This window comes from Antechinus flavipes, chromosome 4 (assembly GCF_016432865.1).
Source record: "Antechinus flavipes isolate AdamAnt ecotype Samford, QLD, Australia chromosome 4, AdamAnt_v2, whole genome shotgun sequence".
Classification (NCBI taxonomy): domain Eukaryota; kingdom Metazoa; phylum Chordata; class Mammalia; order Dasyuromorphia; family Dasyuridae; genus Antechinus; species Antechinus flavipes.
In genome coordinates, this window is record NC_067401.1 from 461,718,070 (window position 1) to 461,734,670 (window position 16,601).

Sequence of the window (16,601 nt, forward strand, 5' to 3'; positions counted from 1 at the left end):
CATGTGCAAGGATTAAGCACTCCCTATGTTCATTGATTAAGCACTTCCTATATGCATAAACACTTCCTATGTGCACTGATTGAGCACTTCCTATATGCATTGCTTAAACACTTCCTATGTGTGCCAATTCAGCATTTCCTATGTGCACTGATTAAGTACTTCCAATGTGCATCGTTTAAACACTTCCTATGACACTGATTAAGCACTCCCTATGTTCACTGATTAAGCACTTCCTATATGCATTAAACACTTCCTATGTGCACTGATTGAGCACTTCCTATGTGCATTGCTTAAACACTTCCTATGTGTGCCAATTCAGCACTTCCTATGTGCACTGATTGAGCACTTCCTATATGCATTAAACACTTCCTCTGTGCACTGATTAAGCACTTCTCATGTGCAAGGATTAAGCACTCCCTATGTGCACTGATTGAGCACTTCCTATATGCATTAAACACTTCCTCTGTGCACTGATTAAGCACCTCTCATGTGCAAGGATTAAGCACTCCCTATATTCATTGATTAAGCACTTCCTATATGCATTAAACACTTCCTATGTGCACTGATTGAGCACTTCCTATGTGCATTGCTTAAACACTTCCTATGTGTGCCAATTCAGCACTTCCTATGTGCACTGATTGAGCACTTCCTATATGCATTAAACACTTCCTCTGTGCACTGATTAAGCACTTCTCATGTGCAAGGATTAAGCACTCCCTATGTTCATTGATTAAGCACTTCCTATATGCATTAAACACTTCCTCTGTGCACTGATTAAGCACCTCTCATGTGCAAGGATTAAGCACTCCCTATATTCATTGATTAAACATTTCCTATATGCATTAAGCACCTCCTATGTGCACTGATTGAGCACTTCCTATATGCATTGCTTAAACACTTCCTATGTGTGCCAATTCAGCATTTCCTATGTGCACTGATTAAGTACTTCCAATGTGCATCGTTTAAACACTTCCTATGACACTGATTAAGCACTCCCTATGTTCACTGATTAAGCACTTCCTATATGTACTAAGCATCCCCAACGTGCACTGATGTACTATTTCCTCTGTGCACCGATTAAGCACTACTCGAGTACTTTGCTGGAGTATTCCCTTTCTGCTAGGTACCTCTATAGGCAGAAAGTCACAGAGTGGCTCTGTCTCCCCAAATCCGGGGTTCTATCCATCCTGCCATACCAAATAAACCAAAAGGCAATGAGAATTTGCATATACTGGAGTCCAGTCTCTACAAAGAATACTCCAAAGAAGCAGGGAACAATGGGTACAGAATATTACATCTATCATTAAATTTTGCAAATATACATTTGTTGTTGTGGATTCTTTTTTTACCTTTGTCATTCTTTGTTATAAGCGAAGGCCTCTGGGAAGAGGAAAGGCGAGAAATGGAAAGTGAGCCAGATTTGTTAAAGGTTTAAGGGACTTCCCCAAGGAGGAAACTCTTTCTTACAGAGGCCAGTGGACATCTTCTCTGCAACTTTTAAGAGAAAGAACTGGAACTCTAAGGGCTCACGTGACTCATCCGGAATGAAACTTCGGATATGTGTCACACAAGCCGGGCTGCAACCTGGATCTTCCCGGCTTCCAGGGGGACACTCTCGCTCCATTTAACATTGGGAAATGTGGGTGGAGGAAAAGCCAATTGGCGTCAATATGCCACACGGGCGTGTTTATGTGTCCTTGTGTGTATATGTCCATCGGTAGGTACATGTCCAAGGTCCTTTGTGTGACATTTCCACTCCTCTAAGACTCAGTGTAGCTTTAAGCCCTAACAGATTGAGCCAACGGAAATGGTTCTCTTCCTGCCATACTGATGGAGAAAACCCCAAACTCACATTATGGCTGTCTTGTATTTCTACTTAATTTGTTGCATATTTCCCATTTACATCTTCATCCTCCTCCATAGCACTCAGGAGTTTTAACAGAGAGAATGTGAAATCTCGGATTTAAATTTACACCAAACTGCCAACAGACACCCTCTTCTTAATCATGACGAGGGTCGGTTCGTTAACGACGCCGAATGGGCAGAGCGAAGGCAGCTTGTTTCTAGCTCAAGGCCCCACACGTGCCTTGTGAAGCACCCCCACCCCTCAAGACCCGAATGGTCTTTTCTGGACTCTCGTCTCTTCCACTCCCTGGCCACTTGCTGGCTGTCTGGCTTCAGAGCCATCTGGATCATGGAAATTTCTAGCTCTAGTTTGGACTCTTTTCTTGACCTTCCCTTGTTTAACCACCTTAGACACACACACACACACACACACACACACACACACAGCATATACATGTATCTATATATTGTGACATTGCGACACTAAGTATAGGTGTATATTTACACACACATGTTTTGTGTCCACGTGCATACACACCTGTCATGTCTGTCACCTGCACAAGGAGAACCGGGAAAGAACATGGAGACCATCCCCCCCACAGACCTCACAGAGAAATACATGAAGCCCTTTGAGAAAAGCTGCAGCTGAGGACATGAGCATCAACATCTATAAAATGTTAAAAGTTTAAAAGCCTTCCTTCTGCAGTTATTCAATTCAATAGGCAGCTGTGAAGCACCTATCATGTGCCAGGCAATATGCCATGTGAGGGGCACAGGCAGAAACCTGTGGCCTGCCCTGGAAGGACGGCAACTTCCGGGGGAGGCCAGCATGCAAATAACTGTGTACAAACAAGCCAAAGAAAGGACGGATCGGAGACGGTCTCCGAGGTGAGCATTAGGAACGACAGGAAGGGGCTGCTCGGCTCTATGACCATATGGCAAAGGCCTCGTTTCACCAAGGTTCCTGAAGCGCTAAGCTGGAGGCAGGGATGGAGCTGAATGCCACTGGAGCTGTCCACTCCCCGCCCCCCCTTTAACCATTAAATCACTGAAACATTTTGAGGTTGTATTTTCAAATGCACAAGACTTTACAAGGAGATACAAAGAAGCCCCTCCGCCGGGCTCTCTTGAGAAAGTCAGGCTGCCCTCGCCCCACTCACCATCAAGCAACCACGGCTGGACGCGTCTGGACTCCAGCTCGCTCATCATTAGCCGGGTGATCACATGATCCGGAATCAAGAGCCCTTGCTGTATGTACTGCTTGGCCAGAATGCCCAACTCTGGGAAAAGAGAAAACGGGGAGTTAGAGGGGAAAGTCCATTCAAAGCTTTCTAGAACCTCTCTCCCGCCATTTTCCAATCTTCTCTTTCAATCCCATGCTCACCTCCCATGGGAACCATTCAACAGGCGATCTTTGTTAATGTAGTAAAACAATTAAAATGAGTCGTGACAGCACTTATTGTCTTTAATGTCCAAACTGCTGGGAGAAGGCTCTGGCCCGAGGAGTCACTGGGGTGAAGGAGTCCACAAGGCCACGGGCCGCTCCTCTGTTGACTTATGTCTTAGAAACACTTTAAATAGATTGAGGGTTGAAAGGGACCCATTGTTGTTCAGTCATTTTTCAGTCATGTCTGACTCTCCAGGACCCCATTTACACTTTCTTGGTAAAGCTATTAGAATAGCTGCCATTTCTTGCTTCAGTTCATTTTGCAGATGAGGAAACTGAGGTAGAATGAAGTGACTGGCCCAGATTCACAACCCAGTAAGTATCTGAGGCTAGATTTGAACTTAGGAAGATGAGGCTTTCTGTCTCCAGCCTGTGCACTGTAGCGCCCCCTAGCTGCCCCAGATGTCACCTAAGCAACGGGTCTCAGGGTGCCAGAAGGGGAGCTGAAGAAGGGACACTGATTGAGCCCTAATCTTATCAAGTCATCTCTAACAGAACTTAAGTGGGAACTTCCTGGACAAATTATTAGCAACATTGAAACCGGCAGCCATCTGGATACTAAGTTCTTAAAAAAACTTCCTAACAAAAGATACACTGTGTTCTTTCCAGGGAGGAAAGTATCAGCTCTTCTCTTAAATGGGGAAGCTCAGGCAGTTCTATTAATTTCTCCCAAAAGAGAAAAAGATCTGGAGGAGATCGGGAAAAGATCGGGAAGAGAGTATCAGCTATTCTCTTAAGTGACACAGCTCAAGCAATTCTATTAATTTCTCAAAAAAGAGAAAAAGATCTGGAGGAGATCTGGAAAAGATCGGGAAGAGAATATCAGCTATTCTCTTAAGTGACACAGCTCAAGCAATTCTATTAATTTCTCAAAAAAGAGAAAAAGATCTGGAGGAGATCTGGAAAAGATCGGGAAGAGAGTATCAGCTATTCTCTTAAATGGTGCAGCTCAGGAAGTTCTATGAATTTCTCAAAAAAGAGAAAAAGAAAAATAAATAAATAAAAAAATAAAAAAGGAAAAAGGAAAAATGAAATAGAAAGAAAGAAAGAAAGAGAGAGAGAGATCTGGAGGAGAGTATCAGCTATTTTCTTAAGTGACACAGCTCAAGCAGTTCTATTAATTTCTCAAAAAAGAGAAAAAGATCTGGAGGAGATCTGGAAAAGATCGGGAAGAGAGTATCAGCTATTCTCTTAAGTGGTACAGCTCAGGCAGTTCTGTTAAGTTCTCCCAAAAGACAAAAAGACTGGAAACAGCTGGAGGAGACTATCAACTCATCTCTTGAGTGAGGTAGCTCAGGCAGCTCTATTAAATTCTCCCAAAAGAGAAAAAGATCTGGAGCAGATCTGGAAAAGATCAGGACGAGGGGATCGGCTATTCTGTTAAGTGGTGCTGCTCAGATAGTTCTATTACATTTTCCCAAAAGACAAAAAGGCCCGCACTGCTAAGGATGAGGAGCCTGGAAAAGACCTGGAGGACAGTATCAACTCTTCTCTTAAGTGGTGGGGCTCAGACTTTCTATTAAGTTCTCTCAAAAAACAAAAAGCCTGGAAAAGGCCTGGAGGCAGACCCTTGTCTTTTTGGACTTCCGGGTCAGGCTAAGTTCCATGGGCAGCACCTCCTACAGACTCCCCACCAAAGAGCCTCAGCAATAAGCGAGGGATGGCTCGGCCTCCGGGGACTTCACAAGAGGATGGGAAGGCAGCCCCGGAAGCACCTTTTCCCAACATGGAAATATGCTGTGGAATTTGGATGTGGAATCATGGCCCTCTTTAGCCAAGGTTTTCTTGGAAAAACTAAGTGTCCAAACCTAGCCCAAGGATGGTAGCAATTAAGTCTGAGTCATGCACCTGGGAAGGCTGTTGTTGTTCTTGTTCTCGGCCTCCTGCAAACACACAGCAGTTTTCCCTTCAGACCCAAATCTGGCTTTTCCACAGTAAACATCTCCAGGAAGGTTTTCTTCCCTGAATAAGTCCGTGCTGCAGGCTGTGGCTTTGGCAGAGATTGTGCGCTGCAGTGGAAAGCCAGTCAACAGCCATCGACTGAGTGCTTACTGTGTGCCAGGTACCGTGCTGAAGACAAGGAATACAAGGAAGGGCAAAAGGCAATCCCTGCCTTCAAGGAGCTCACGGTCTGGTGCCGGAGACAACATGCAAAGAGCATGTGGGTTGCAGATGGGATAGATTGGGGATGATCGACACAGAGAAGGTACCAGCACCGGAGAGGGAAGGAGGAAAGAAAGGGAGGGAGACAAGGAGGGAAGGAAAAAGTAGAGGAAGGGAAGGAGGGGGGAGGGAAAGAAGGAAGAAAGGACAGAGGGAAGGGAGAGAGGAAGGAAAAGAGGAAGAAAGGCATAAGAAAGGAACTCCCCAGTGAAGAAAATCATTTTACGAGAAGAGATCAGCATCCTTTCTGAGACTTCTGGTCTAGAATACCGAGCAATTCAGTGATTTGCCCACAAGGTCACATAGCCGCCACAATGTGTGTCAGGGGCAGGACTTCCAGGGCCAACTCTCTCTACTCCCCCAAATTCCCTTAATGAGGGGAATTTTCACAATGAGGGATCGGGGCAAAAGGAAAAGAGTCATGCTGGAGATGGTTATTCCACATTTCTAACTGAATCCTGAAGTCCAAGAGGCTTCTAAAGAAAGGGATGTCAGAAAGGGGCCGGGAACATAACAGGCATTCAGTGTTTGCCAGATTGATCAACAGGATCAATGAATTTTCTGGTTTATCAAACAGAATTCAGGGAAGATTCGATTTTTACATATTTCCCCAGCACATAGCATAGTGCCTAGCACACAGTAGGTGCTTAATAAATGCTCACTTATTGGCCAATTCTATGACTGATGTGAAGCTGGCTTACAGTTTGAATTGAGCAAAGTTCATGTCCACCTGGGGACAAAACATCATCCAAGCCTCCATTGGAAGCGTGAATCTAGAGCCATTCCATAGCTCAAAGATCAGTCCAACTTCTGCCTTTGACAGACAAGTGAAAAGCCTTCCCTAAAGTCCCACAGATAAATTAGAGGAGCGGGGAGAGCTAGACAGAGTTTCAAAAGTCATTCTAGCATAAGCCTCTCATTTTTTTTTATAGTTCCTGCCCTCAAAGAGTTTATTTCTTTTTTGTTTTTAATTAAAGCCTTTTGTTTTCATAATCCATGCAAAGATAGTTTTCAACATTCACCCTTGCAAAATTTCATGTTCCAAATTGTTCTCCCTCCCTCCCCAGATGACAAGTAACCCAGCATAGGTTAAAGACATGCACTTCTTCTACATATTTCCCCATTTATCATGCTGCACAAGAAAAATCAGATCCAAAAGGGAAAAAATGAGAAAGAAAATAAAATGCAAACAAACCACAAAAGAGTAAAAATGCTATGTTGTGATCTACACTCAGGTCCCATAGTCCTCTCTCTGGGTGCAGATGGCTGTCTTTGTCACAAGACCAATGACAGTGGCCTGAATCATCTCATCGTTGAAGAGGGCCACATCCCTCACAGTTGATCATCACACAGTCTTCTTGTTGCCATGTACAATGATCTCCTGGTTCTACTCCCTTCCCTCAGCATCAGTTCCTATAAGTCTCTCCAGGCCTTTCCAAATCATCCTGCATCTGATTGTTTCTTCTAGAGCAATGATATCCCATAACCTTCTTATACTGTAACTTATTCAGCCAGTCCCCAACTGATGAGCATCCTCTCAGTTTCTAATTCCTCGCCACTGCAAAAAGCGCTGCTACATTAACAATGAGATGATGGGTGCCAATTCCAATGTTTTGCATCCAGAGAGGGGCCTGTGGGACTGAGTGTGGATCACAACATAGTATTTTCATTTTTTGTTGCTATTTGCTTGCAATTTATTTTCTTTCTCATTTTTTTCCTTTTTGATCTGATTTTTCTAGTGTATCATGAGAATGATGAAAATATCGAGAAGAACTGCACATGTTTAACATATATTGTATTGCTTATGATTTAGGGGAGGGGATGAGGAAAGGGAGGGAAAAATTAGAACACAAGATTTTGCAAGGGGGAATGCTGAAAATTATCCATACATATGTTTTGAAAATAAAAAGCTTTAATTCAAAAAAGGGCTGCCACAAACATTTTTGCACATGTGGGTCTTTACGCCATTTTTATGATTTCTTTGGGATAGAGACTCAGTAGAGACACCGCTGGGTCAAAGGGTAGGCATAGTTTGATACCTCTTTGGGCTAGCTCCAAATTACTCATCAGAATGGAGTTCACAACTCCACCAATAATGTATTAGTGTCCCACTTTTCCCCCAATCCCCTCCAACATCATTATTTTTTTTTGTCATTTTAGCCAATCTGAGAGCTATGTAGTAGTACCTCAAAATTGTCTTAATTTGTATTTCTCTGATCAATAGTGATTTAGCATTTTTCTTCTGACTAGAAATGATTTTAATTTCTTCATCTGAAAATTATCTGTTCACATCCTTTGACCATTTATCAAGTGGAGAACGGACAAGCCTCTCATTTCAAAGACAGCAAAACCGAGGCTCAGAATCCAGGCCCTGAGTGCCAAATCCTGCTTTCTCCAAGGAGCCTCCCATTTGTCTCTAAGTTAACATCAGCAAGTGCAGTTTCAACAACTCCCTCTCTGTGAACAGGTTCTCAAGCTGCTCTGCGGCCTTCCCACCAGGCCAGCTGCTCCTGGCAGCCTCAGCTTTTCCTCTCCCGAGCAGGAAAAAGAAGGAACCACCTCCTCCGTCCTGGAAAAAGATAACATCAGCCTCCCCTCCCCCTTCTACAACAGGAAGCTGCTCGGGCCGGAGAGGCCGGAATGTGAGGAGGCTGCTCCTGGGGAGGAGCTCTTAGCTTAGGTGCAAATATTTGTGTCGGAAAAGAGAGGGCCATCCCAGGAAACCGGGCCTCCGGCCACTCTTTCCAGTTTGCCAGGGCCAAATTTAGGAAAAACACGCTAATGAAGGAAGGGGATTAGGCAAGCGTGTTCCCTGAAAGGCCCAGTCCTCCAGGCCTGGCCTCCGGAATCTCCATCCAAGTCGTATTCATAGGGAACGACACACAGAGGCCCCCAAACTCACGGCGATGGACCAGGTTGTGGTAAAACATCTCCTGGCTAATAGGAGGTGACCAACATAGGCTGGCAGATTTCAAGTCCTGCTTTCCTTTCGAGTGTTTCGAGTACCCCAAGGTGATTAAGGCCATATGTCAGCAAAACATCCCTTCCAGCAGGGGAAGACTTGAGGGCTGAGTTACAAGCATGTACACAATCACAGACTTGCCCATCTGAAGCTGGAAGGGATCATTAGCCTCTGCCTGCCTCGGTTTCCTCCTCTGTAAAAAGGGGATAATATTTGATTTAATATTATATATTTATTATATACATAATATATAATATATAAATAATAATTTATAAATCAAATATTAATAACAATATTATAATAATGATTAATAAAATATAAATATACTTAATAATATAAAAATAATATTTACCCACTTCTCAGGGCTGTTGTGAGGATCACAAGTTTGTGAAGCACTAGACAAACCTCAAAGCACTGTACAATGCTCATCATTATTAGTAAATGTAATAATACTTGTGTTTGCAGACCACTTCAAAAGCTTGGCAGAGCCCTCGACATCCATGGTCTTTCTTATCCTCAGGCCAATCTGGGGAGGGTATTAGCCCCTCAATAGGCTGGGACCCCGAGAAGTTAAGTGACTTCTCTAGAGAGATTCTAGATATGGGAAAGCAGAAGCTGAATAGAAATATGCCTGACTCCCAGCCCAGTAATCTACCCATGATTCTCAAATTACCTTTCAACAGTTTTATAATATTATTGAAAAAAATAAGAGCAACTAATGGCTTGCTCTGCTCAATTTCTATTAAACTTCAATTAAAGGAGCTCGCAGGCTCTTGAAAACTACTGGGAATCTTTCCTCTTCAGTCTCGAGCTGATCATGAAGAACTATTTACATTTATCTCCTAGAATTACTTTTTTCCCTTGATCAACTCTCTGGCTGATAAAGGGTCCCACAAGTCGGCTGTTTCGTTGCCAAAAGCTTCATTTCTGCTTTGAAATCAGACCCCCGGAGTGATCCAAACACATTAGGGAAAAAAGATCTCCGGATCTGGGGCTGGAAAAAGACTACAACATGGGTAAATGCTGCTCATTTGGCCGAGAAGCTCAGACAGTGGCAGGGCCGACCCTAACTCGGGACACCTTTCACTGGCTCTTCAAGACGCCCCTTTATCCATCAGAAACCCAGCCCCAGGTGTGACCTTCTATCTCCCACAGCAAGGTGCCTGTGCAAATGGTTGGTGTTTAATAAATGCTGGCTGGATTCGATACAGGATTGGGTGTGACCACAGAAAAGAGAGGCAGTGTTCCAACGGTCAAGCCGACGCTAAATGGATCGGACAGATGGAAAAACAAATTAGCACCCAGAAGGTCACGGATTTCAACATTCCCGAGGCCAGGACGCTTCCAAAGGGGTGTGAATCAACAGGTCTTCATGAGCTGGGAAACTAATTTCCTCCATTCCCTGCTCGGCTCCACCTCTCAGAGCCCCTCCAAGACTCAACTGAAGGGTAACCAGAAGGCCATAAGAACTACAACTGGAGCTAGGGCAGAGTTAATTAGGAGTGTTAGGATAAGATTAATTCCTTTTCTCTGGGTTTATCCAGAACTTCATGATTGGAAATCAGAAGTACCAAGTCCTCCTGGAAGCCCGTCCTGCACCCCTTAATCCTCAGTGCCCTAAATCACCCAGATCATTTTACATCTGCTTCTCTGGTGACGCGTTCCCCCTTAGAACGTAAGCTCCCTGAGGGCAGGCGTTCGGTTTGGGTTTTGTCTTTGGCACTTGCCCCTGGCGCAGCACAGGCTGCTAGCTAGAGCACGGTGCACAGAGTGTGGGCTGCTTCCTCGCCGTGCGAGCCTGGGTAACTCACTCCGCCTTATTTGTCCTGCTGAGTCTCTCCCCACGGCACCACGCTGCCTCTAGCTGGTGGATACCAAGGCAACATCATCACCCTCAGTTTACAGACGGGGCAACTGTGGGTCCCGAGGAGCACAGCTAACAGGCATCCGTGGAACGGTTCAGCCCCGCACTCATCGTGTCCCGGTGCCCCCAGTCTAAGTAACTCTCCGCATGCACCTTCAGACTGAGGGTCTCAATCAAAACTGAAGGCTGGGCGATTGTAACGATCGCGGCCGTGCCGGAGGAGAGACAAGAAAAGCCCCGAGTAGGGGACGATGGCTGTGGAAGGACTGGCAATGCAGCCCAGCGGAGGCCTTCCTGACCCGCTGCCCCCTCCTTTTTTGTTCTTTTCATAAAGGGATGGCACCGGGGAGGAGGAAGGGTACGTGGGAGAACGAAGGGGAGGTCAAAAGGAAAATGGGATTTTTTTCAAAGTACCCTCTAGATGGCATTGTTTTTAATTAGGCAAGAGCCTGACTGACGACTGAGTCAGAAACTGCAAGGAAGGCGAGAAGGGAGAGAAACAAAGAAGGGAGAGGGAAGGAGAACGGGGAGAGAGGAAGCAGATGGTGGCAGGGGAGCAATGCCAGGGAACTGGACGCCTTCGAGAGAAATGGGCTGTTCCAATGGAGAGGAGAGGAGCTTGAGCAGAGCAGGAGAGTGACGAGAAGGGGACAGGGAGGACTGAGAACAGAGACAAGGAGACAGAACTGGAGACAGATGGAGGGACAGCAGGAGGGACGCGGCGAAAGCAGAACAAGGTCAAAAGGGGGAGAGAGAGGGGAATGGCGGCGCTCCCTCCATAGCTGTCTCAATGACTATGGGAGCTGATGATGGTGATGTGACTGACAGTGAGGATGACGATAGCTAATTTATATAGTAATTATGTGCACTGCTCTATGTGCTCTACAAACATCTCATTTGATCCTCACAGCCACCATGGAAGATAATACCTATCTATTATTATCCCCATTTTGCAGAGGAAGAAACTGAGGCAAACGTCACTTCTCACACAGCTAGTAAATGTCTGAAGTCAGGTTTAAAGTCAGGTCTTCCCGACTTCAAACCCAGAGCTCCCTCCACTGCACCACCCAGCTGCCCCGTCCCATTCGGGGAATAAGAAAGGAGGGTGAAAATTTGGTGAGTGGAAGGCAGATGGGTGACCTTGGGTCCTTGGAGCATCTGGTACAAGAAAGGAGACGGACTGAGGGGCCCTTCAAGTACCAGGCTGAAAGGTAGAAAACAGTTCACACGATGTCATCCCTTCTCAAAGCTGATCCAGGCAAAGGAACGTTGGATTTGGAAATCACAGAACCTGGGTTCAAATCCCAGCTCCACTGTTCGCTCCCCGGGGGGCCAGATCACTTCAGCCCCCTGGGGCTCAGTTTCCTCCTCCATAAAAGGAGGGGGGTCTCAGTGCCCCAGAGGCCCTGCTCAGCGCCATATCCACAATCCCAAGACCTCTAAGCTCTCCTTAAACATGGTGGCCAAAGTATAGCTGGATTTCACAGACAGAAAGAGAAAAGGTCTCAGGAAAGTGGGAGCATTAAAGTGCCCCCACATCCCTGAAATTCACCTTCTGAGGACCCAAGTGAATGGCTACACTTTAACCTGCCTCGGGGTCTAGAAGGAGTTTGGGATCAGGAATCTTTAAGCTTCCCTTGGGAAAAAACCCTACAGTGAGCCAGAATGGCTTCAAAGGCTTAGAACGGTTGATGTGAAGTTCAAATCTTACTCTTGGGACCAGAGGATCAAAGACAGTTACTTGGCGAGGATCTCAAAAGCCACTGAGTCCCAAATGACCAACCTCCCTCCATTTTGCAGATGGGGAAACTGAGGCACAAAACTTAAATGACTAGCCCAGAACCATCCAGCCAGAACGTTGTGAGGCAGAATGCATATCAGCAGTGTGACCAAGGGAAACCATTTCAACTCCTTAGTGTTCACTTACTCATCCGTAAACAGGTTAATGAAAGTTCAGGAGCAACTTGCCAGGGCTACCGCACAGATCACGCCACACGTGAGCCTTTGCAAACCCGACCAGCGCTATCTGCCAGTAATTATTGCTGCTGCTTTTCATTTATCACGGCGGGTCTCAGGAAATTAAAATTGTGATTACGGCCCAAGGAGCGTGCGTCTGGGACACACGCGGTGTTTTCTAGCTGCGGGGCCAAGGGGTGATGACGGCGGCGGTTTTAAAACCTCCTAGAGCTTCCCGCCGAGGGGGACCGTCCCCCTGAATTCTCTCCTTCCAGGAAGAGTCGGGAAATGCTTGAAAAGGCCAACGAGGGAAGCTGGGAACTAGCGGAGAATGAGCTCGGCTGGGAGCCGCACGAGCTGCCGGGCGGAGCCACGGGGTCCTGCCGACTCCCCAGGGACGTTAGCCATCCGCCCAAGGCGGGGCGGCCGGCCCTCGACATCCCAGCGAGGGGTGGTGGCCAGCAACCGGGCTCCGCTGCGCCCAGAGGGGCAAAGCCCGAGCCCACCTCTCGGAAGCCCCTTCCTTATCACGCACGGACGACTCTCCCAAGATGATAAAACCATTCTTTTTCTTTAAAAGCATCAAGATGCTCAACTGTCTCTCATCGAGAGACAAGCAGAAGAAACGCTATTTTAAGTGGCAAAGGCGGCCTCCGGCTCCCGGGGAGGATGACTCATCGGAGCGGGATGCCCGGGATGCAGCCGCCTGCCGACGGCACCGTCCCAGCCAGGCTTTGCCTTCACACACGCTTCCATCTTCCCTAAAGATAAGAATCGAAGGAAAACAACCAGGATCCAGATCTTTCCCCTTGTGGCTGGAGACGAGGAGGAGGAAGGAAAAGTAGGGAAGAGAAAGAAGAGGAGGACGGAGAGCCGGGTCCTCACCCCCATGGAGCCATCACTCCACGGCTGCCCCTTCCTCAACAGATGATGCAGCCGGCGGCAAACTTGGGACTGGGGTGGGGAGGGGAGTGTCAGACGTTTAAAAGTCGGCTTTTCTGAGAGGTAAGGGAACCCATCGGCGGGACTCAGGAACGGTTCTCAAGCAGGTTCTAGGTGTCCTAAAGCCTACTGATGGACGGAAAGCTTTTTAAAGGCAGGAATGGTTTCCTTTTTGTCCCCCTGCCTCCCAGGCCGTAGCACGGTGCTTGGGCACAGTAAGCACTTAATAAACGCTCTCTAAGATGCTGAATTTGTGTGATGCTGGGGAGATCGCTTAACCTCCTGAACCCCTCTCTCCTCAGCTGAAAAATGAGATAAAATACAAAATCTTAAGGACTTGTCAACGCTAATGGCCTGGCATTGGACAAAGTTTTGGAACACTTTGCATTTCCACTACCCACCTCTCAATGCTGTGAGGAGGAAAAGGACACTTTGAACTGAAAATCACTGGAGAAACGCGCACTAACCATTAAGGAACTTGTTAAAAATTCCCTTCTTCCCGCAGGCACTTGGAATGACTCTTTCTCAGACCCTCTGTCAAGTCAGAGACGCGCTCTCTCTGGGCCTCGGGTCCTGCTTCTATGAAGGGAAGAGGCTGGCTTAGGCGGCCTTGGAGGCTCTGAGGGGCAGCAGAGCCCAATGGAAAAGGCATGGGAGATGCCATCAAGGGACGCGAGTCTTGTCCAAGTCACTTGAGTTGTGGGTCTCCTTTTCCTCATGTCCACTGAAGGCCTTCCTCTAGGGGATGCTTGGAACTTAAGAAGTCCTTATTGAGTACTTTCTTCTCCTTCATTTCTTCCTTCAAGACCGTTCTGCCACAGTCCTTCTCTTCCTTTAAGTACGGCTCCACGTCTCAGGGGAACCCCTACAAATTCAGTGGGCTCCCTCTTCCTATGTCTTCACATTTATCCCTTTTACACTTCTGCAGAACTTTCATGGGCATCTCCATTAGAGCCTAAGCCCACCATGATGTCTTCATTCTCTTAGCACCTGGTATACAGTCAGCACTCAATAAAGATCCGCTTAACTAACATACTGTCTGATTGAAGCCTTCTCCATCATCATCATTAAAGGGAGGAAGAACAGAAAGGATTCTCGGTTTACAGCCCAAGAACTGGCAAGGGCTCCAAGCCCAAGAACTGGCAAGGGGCTCCGGCCTGGCTGCCCCGAAGCACCTGCCCCTCAGCGTTGCTTGGTTCCCACTGATTCTGTCTCCGACTTTCTTTGCATCTATTTGCTCACCCTGGAGCTTCCTGCTCTCCCCACACCTCCCTGCCTGGAGAAGGTCTCACAAGTTCCCCGACTAACCATCGCCATCATAACCACAACCACATGACAGAACCTTCTGCCAGGTGAACCCGTTTCATCCACGGAAACTAGTCGTAACAGCCCAATTACAAGAAAACTGAAGGCAACATGATGCATTGAGAGCTTGGAGAAGGGACCTGGATTCAAATCCTGGCTGCATCAGTCCAGTCGCACGCAGCCAAACACCGTCAGAATCTGGATGCAAATACACACCTCCTGGCCATAAATTCAGCATTCCTCTGGCCGTTTGGGTGTCAGGGACCCCTCGGACAGTAAGCCTTCTCCATTATCATCGTTTAAGGAAGGAAGAAGGGAAAGGATTCTCGGTTTACAGCCCAAGACCTGCCAGGGGGCCCTCTCCAAAACAATATTTTATTGCTAGCTTCATAACTGGAGGAAAAGCCACCTTTTGGTTGGAATTATATAAAAATAAAGATGTGATCATTTTTCACGGTTTTTTCAAGTGCGAGATGGGGTCCCCCAGGTCCCACAAAACCTATCTAGCTACTTCCAGTTAAGAATCCCCATGTTGGACCATGTTTCCTGATAAATCATCACCCTGTGGTGAGGGACCAAATCAGCCAACATTTATTAAGCACCTGCTGTATGCCAGGGTGGCGGCAGCTATTTGGTTCACTGGATGGAGTGCAGGGTTAGTCCCCTCCTCCTATAAAGGCCCTTCCTCATCCCTGCTCTCCTCCCCGTTATGAGTTCTCTCCTGCTCTACTTAGGTCCAGCGTTGTTTCCCCCAGTGGGGGACAGGGCTTGTTTTGCTTATTCCCAGAGCTGAACACAAGTCCAGCTCGCCCTGTTCTTGGTTTGCTTCCCTTAGGGCCCGGGTCTCCTTCGGTCCCCCAAGCTGGTGGCCACGGGTCCAAGCCCCCTGACCTGTGACCCCAGACGAGATGCTTGGCGAATTGGGTCAGTCTGGGTCATTTCTGTCGCTTCCTTCCAGGAGACGCCAGCCTCCTGGAAGGGAGATAAACTGTTTCCTTGATCCTTTTATCCCCAGCAGGCACTGAACACGTAGCAGACACTGCACTGACGCACTTAAGCGAGAAGACTCTAGAAAATGGAGCGTCACCAGCCCCCCCCGCCTCCCACCTTCTGGGCAGACAACTTTGTCCAAAGGAAATATTATTTTCTAAAAAACTTTGCTGCTGTTTTTCAGCTCCGAACAGAAGCCCAACGGGGCTCTTTCGACACCAGAATCCTGGCCTGAAGCGCTGTTCAATGAGTCACTTACTTGTAAATCAATGATTCTCTAAGTCAAAAGTCTGAATATAAGGAAGTTTCACTCCCACCCCCTTCAACCTGTCATCCCCGAGGCTGCCAAGCTCCCCATCCTCCAGCCAAAGCCTGATCGTGTCATCCCGGCCCCAAGAAGCTCCAGGGGATCCCCTCGGATTGGCAGTTAAAGCCTTTCCCCGTCTGGCTCCGGATCGGTTCCATATTTCCACTTTCTGAATCTCTGCGCCCATTCAAGACTTAGGTCAGGTAGCTCCTCCTCCTCTGCCCCTCCTTTTCTCCCCCCTTCCCTGCCCCAACCCTCCAAAAAAATCACTTTGCCTTTACTCAGCTTATATTTTGTCATCCCCTATTTCTTCCTCCTCTCCTCCATTGGAATATAAGCTGCCTGGGGCAGTGCCAGCCACATGGTGGGTACTCAGTGTATACTTGTTGACCAGTACTTCCTGCTCCTGGCTCTCTGCACTAAGTTGGCACCAACTGGATGAGCCGCCGGGAGCACCACGGTCCTAAAGAGGAAGAGCCAGCCCAGGCCAGAAATTGTACAGATCCAAGCTTTGGGAAGTGCGAGATGGGGCCCCGAGGGGCTCTGTTGCACTTTCAGCCTGGGGGGATAGGGAGACCCAGCCTCCAAAATAAAGAAATAATAAATAAATGACTTGTTGAACAAATAGCCAAGAAAAAACACACCTCAAAAAGGTCTTCAGGCTCAAATCCCAGCCATATACTACTCCAAGTTCAAAGCAAATTACTTCTATAAACCAACAACTCCTTTGTAGCCCCCTCAGCTAGCATGGTGACTGGCACATTATCAACACCTAATACATGCTGCTTGATCGACCCATTGCTAAGAATAAAACTGGGCC

At 47.2% G+C, this 16,601-nt stretch overlaps 1 protein-coding gene across 1 annotated transcript in view; it reads right to left on the bottom strand.

Moving 5' to 3' along the window:
* AK4 (adenylate kinase 4) overlaps positions 1 to 16,601 on the bottom strand; it is a 76,536-nt gene that overhangs the window by 30,761 nt on the left and 29,174 nt on the right. The window contains exon 4 of the mRNA XM_051999496.1: positions 3,006 to 3,125. Within this exon, the coding sequence (XP_051855456.1) occupies positions 3,006 to 3,125 (120 nt within the window). The remainder of the gene's footprint in view (positions 1 to 3,005; positions 3,126 to 16,601) is intronic.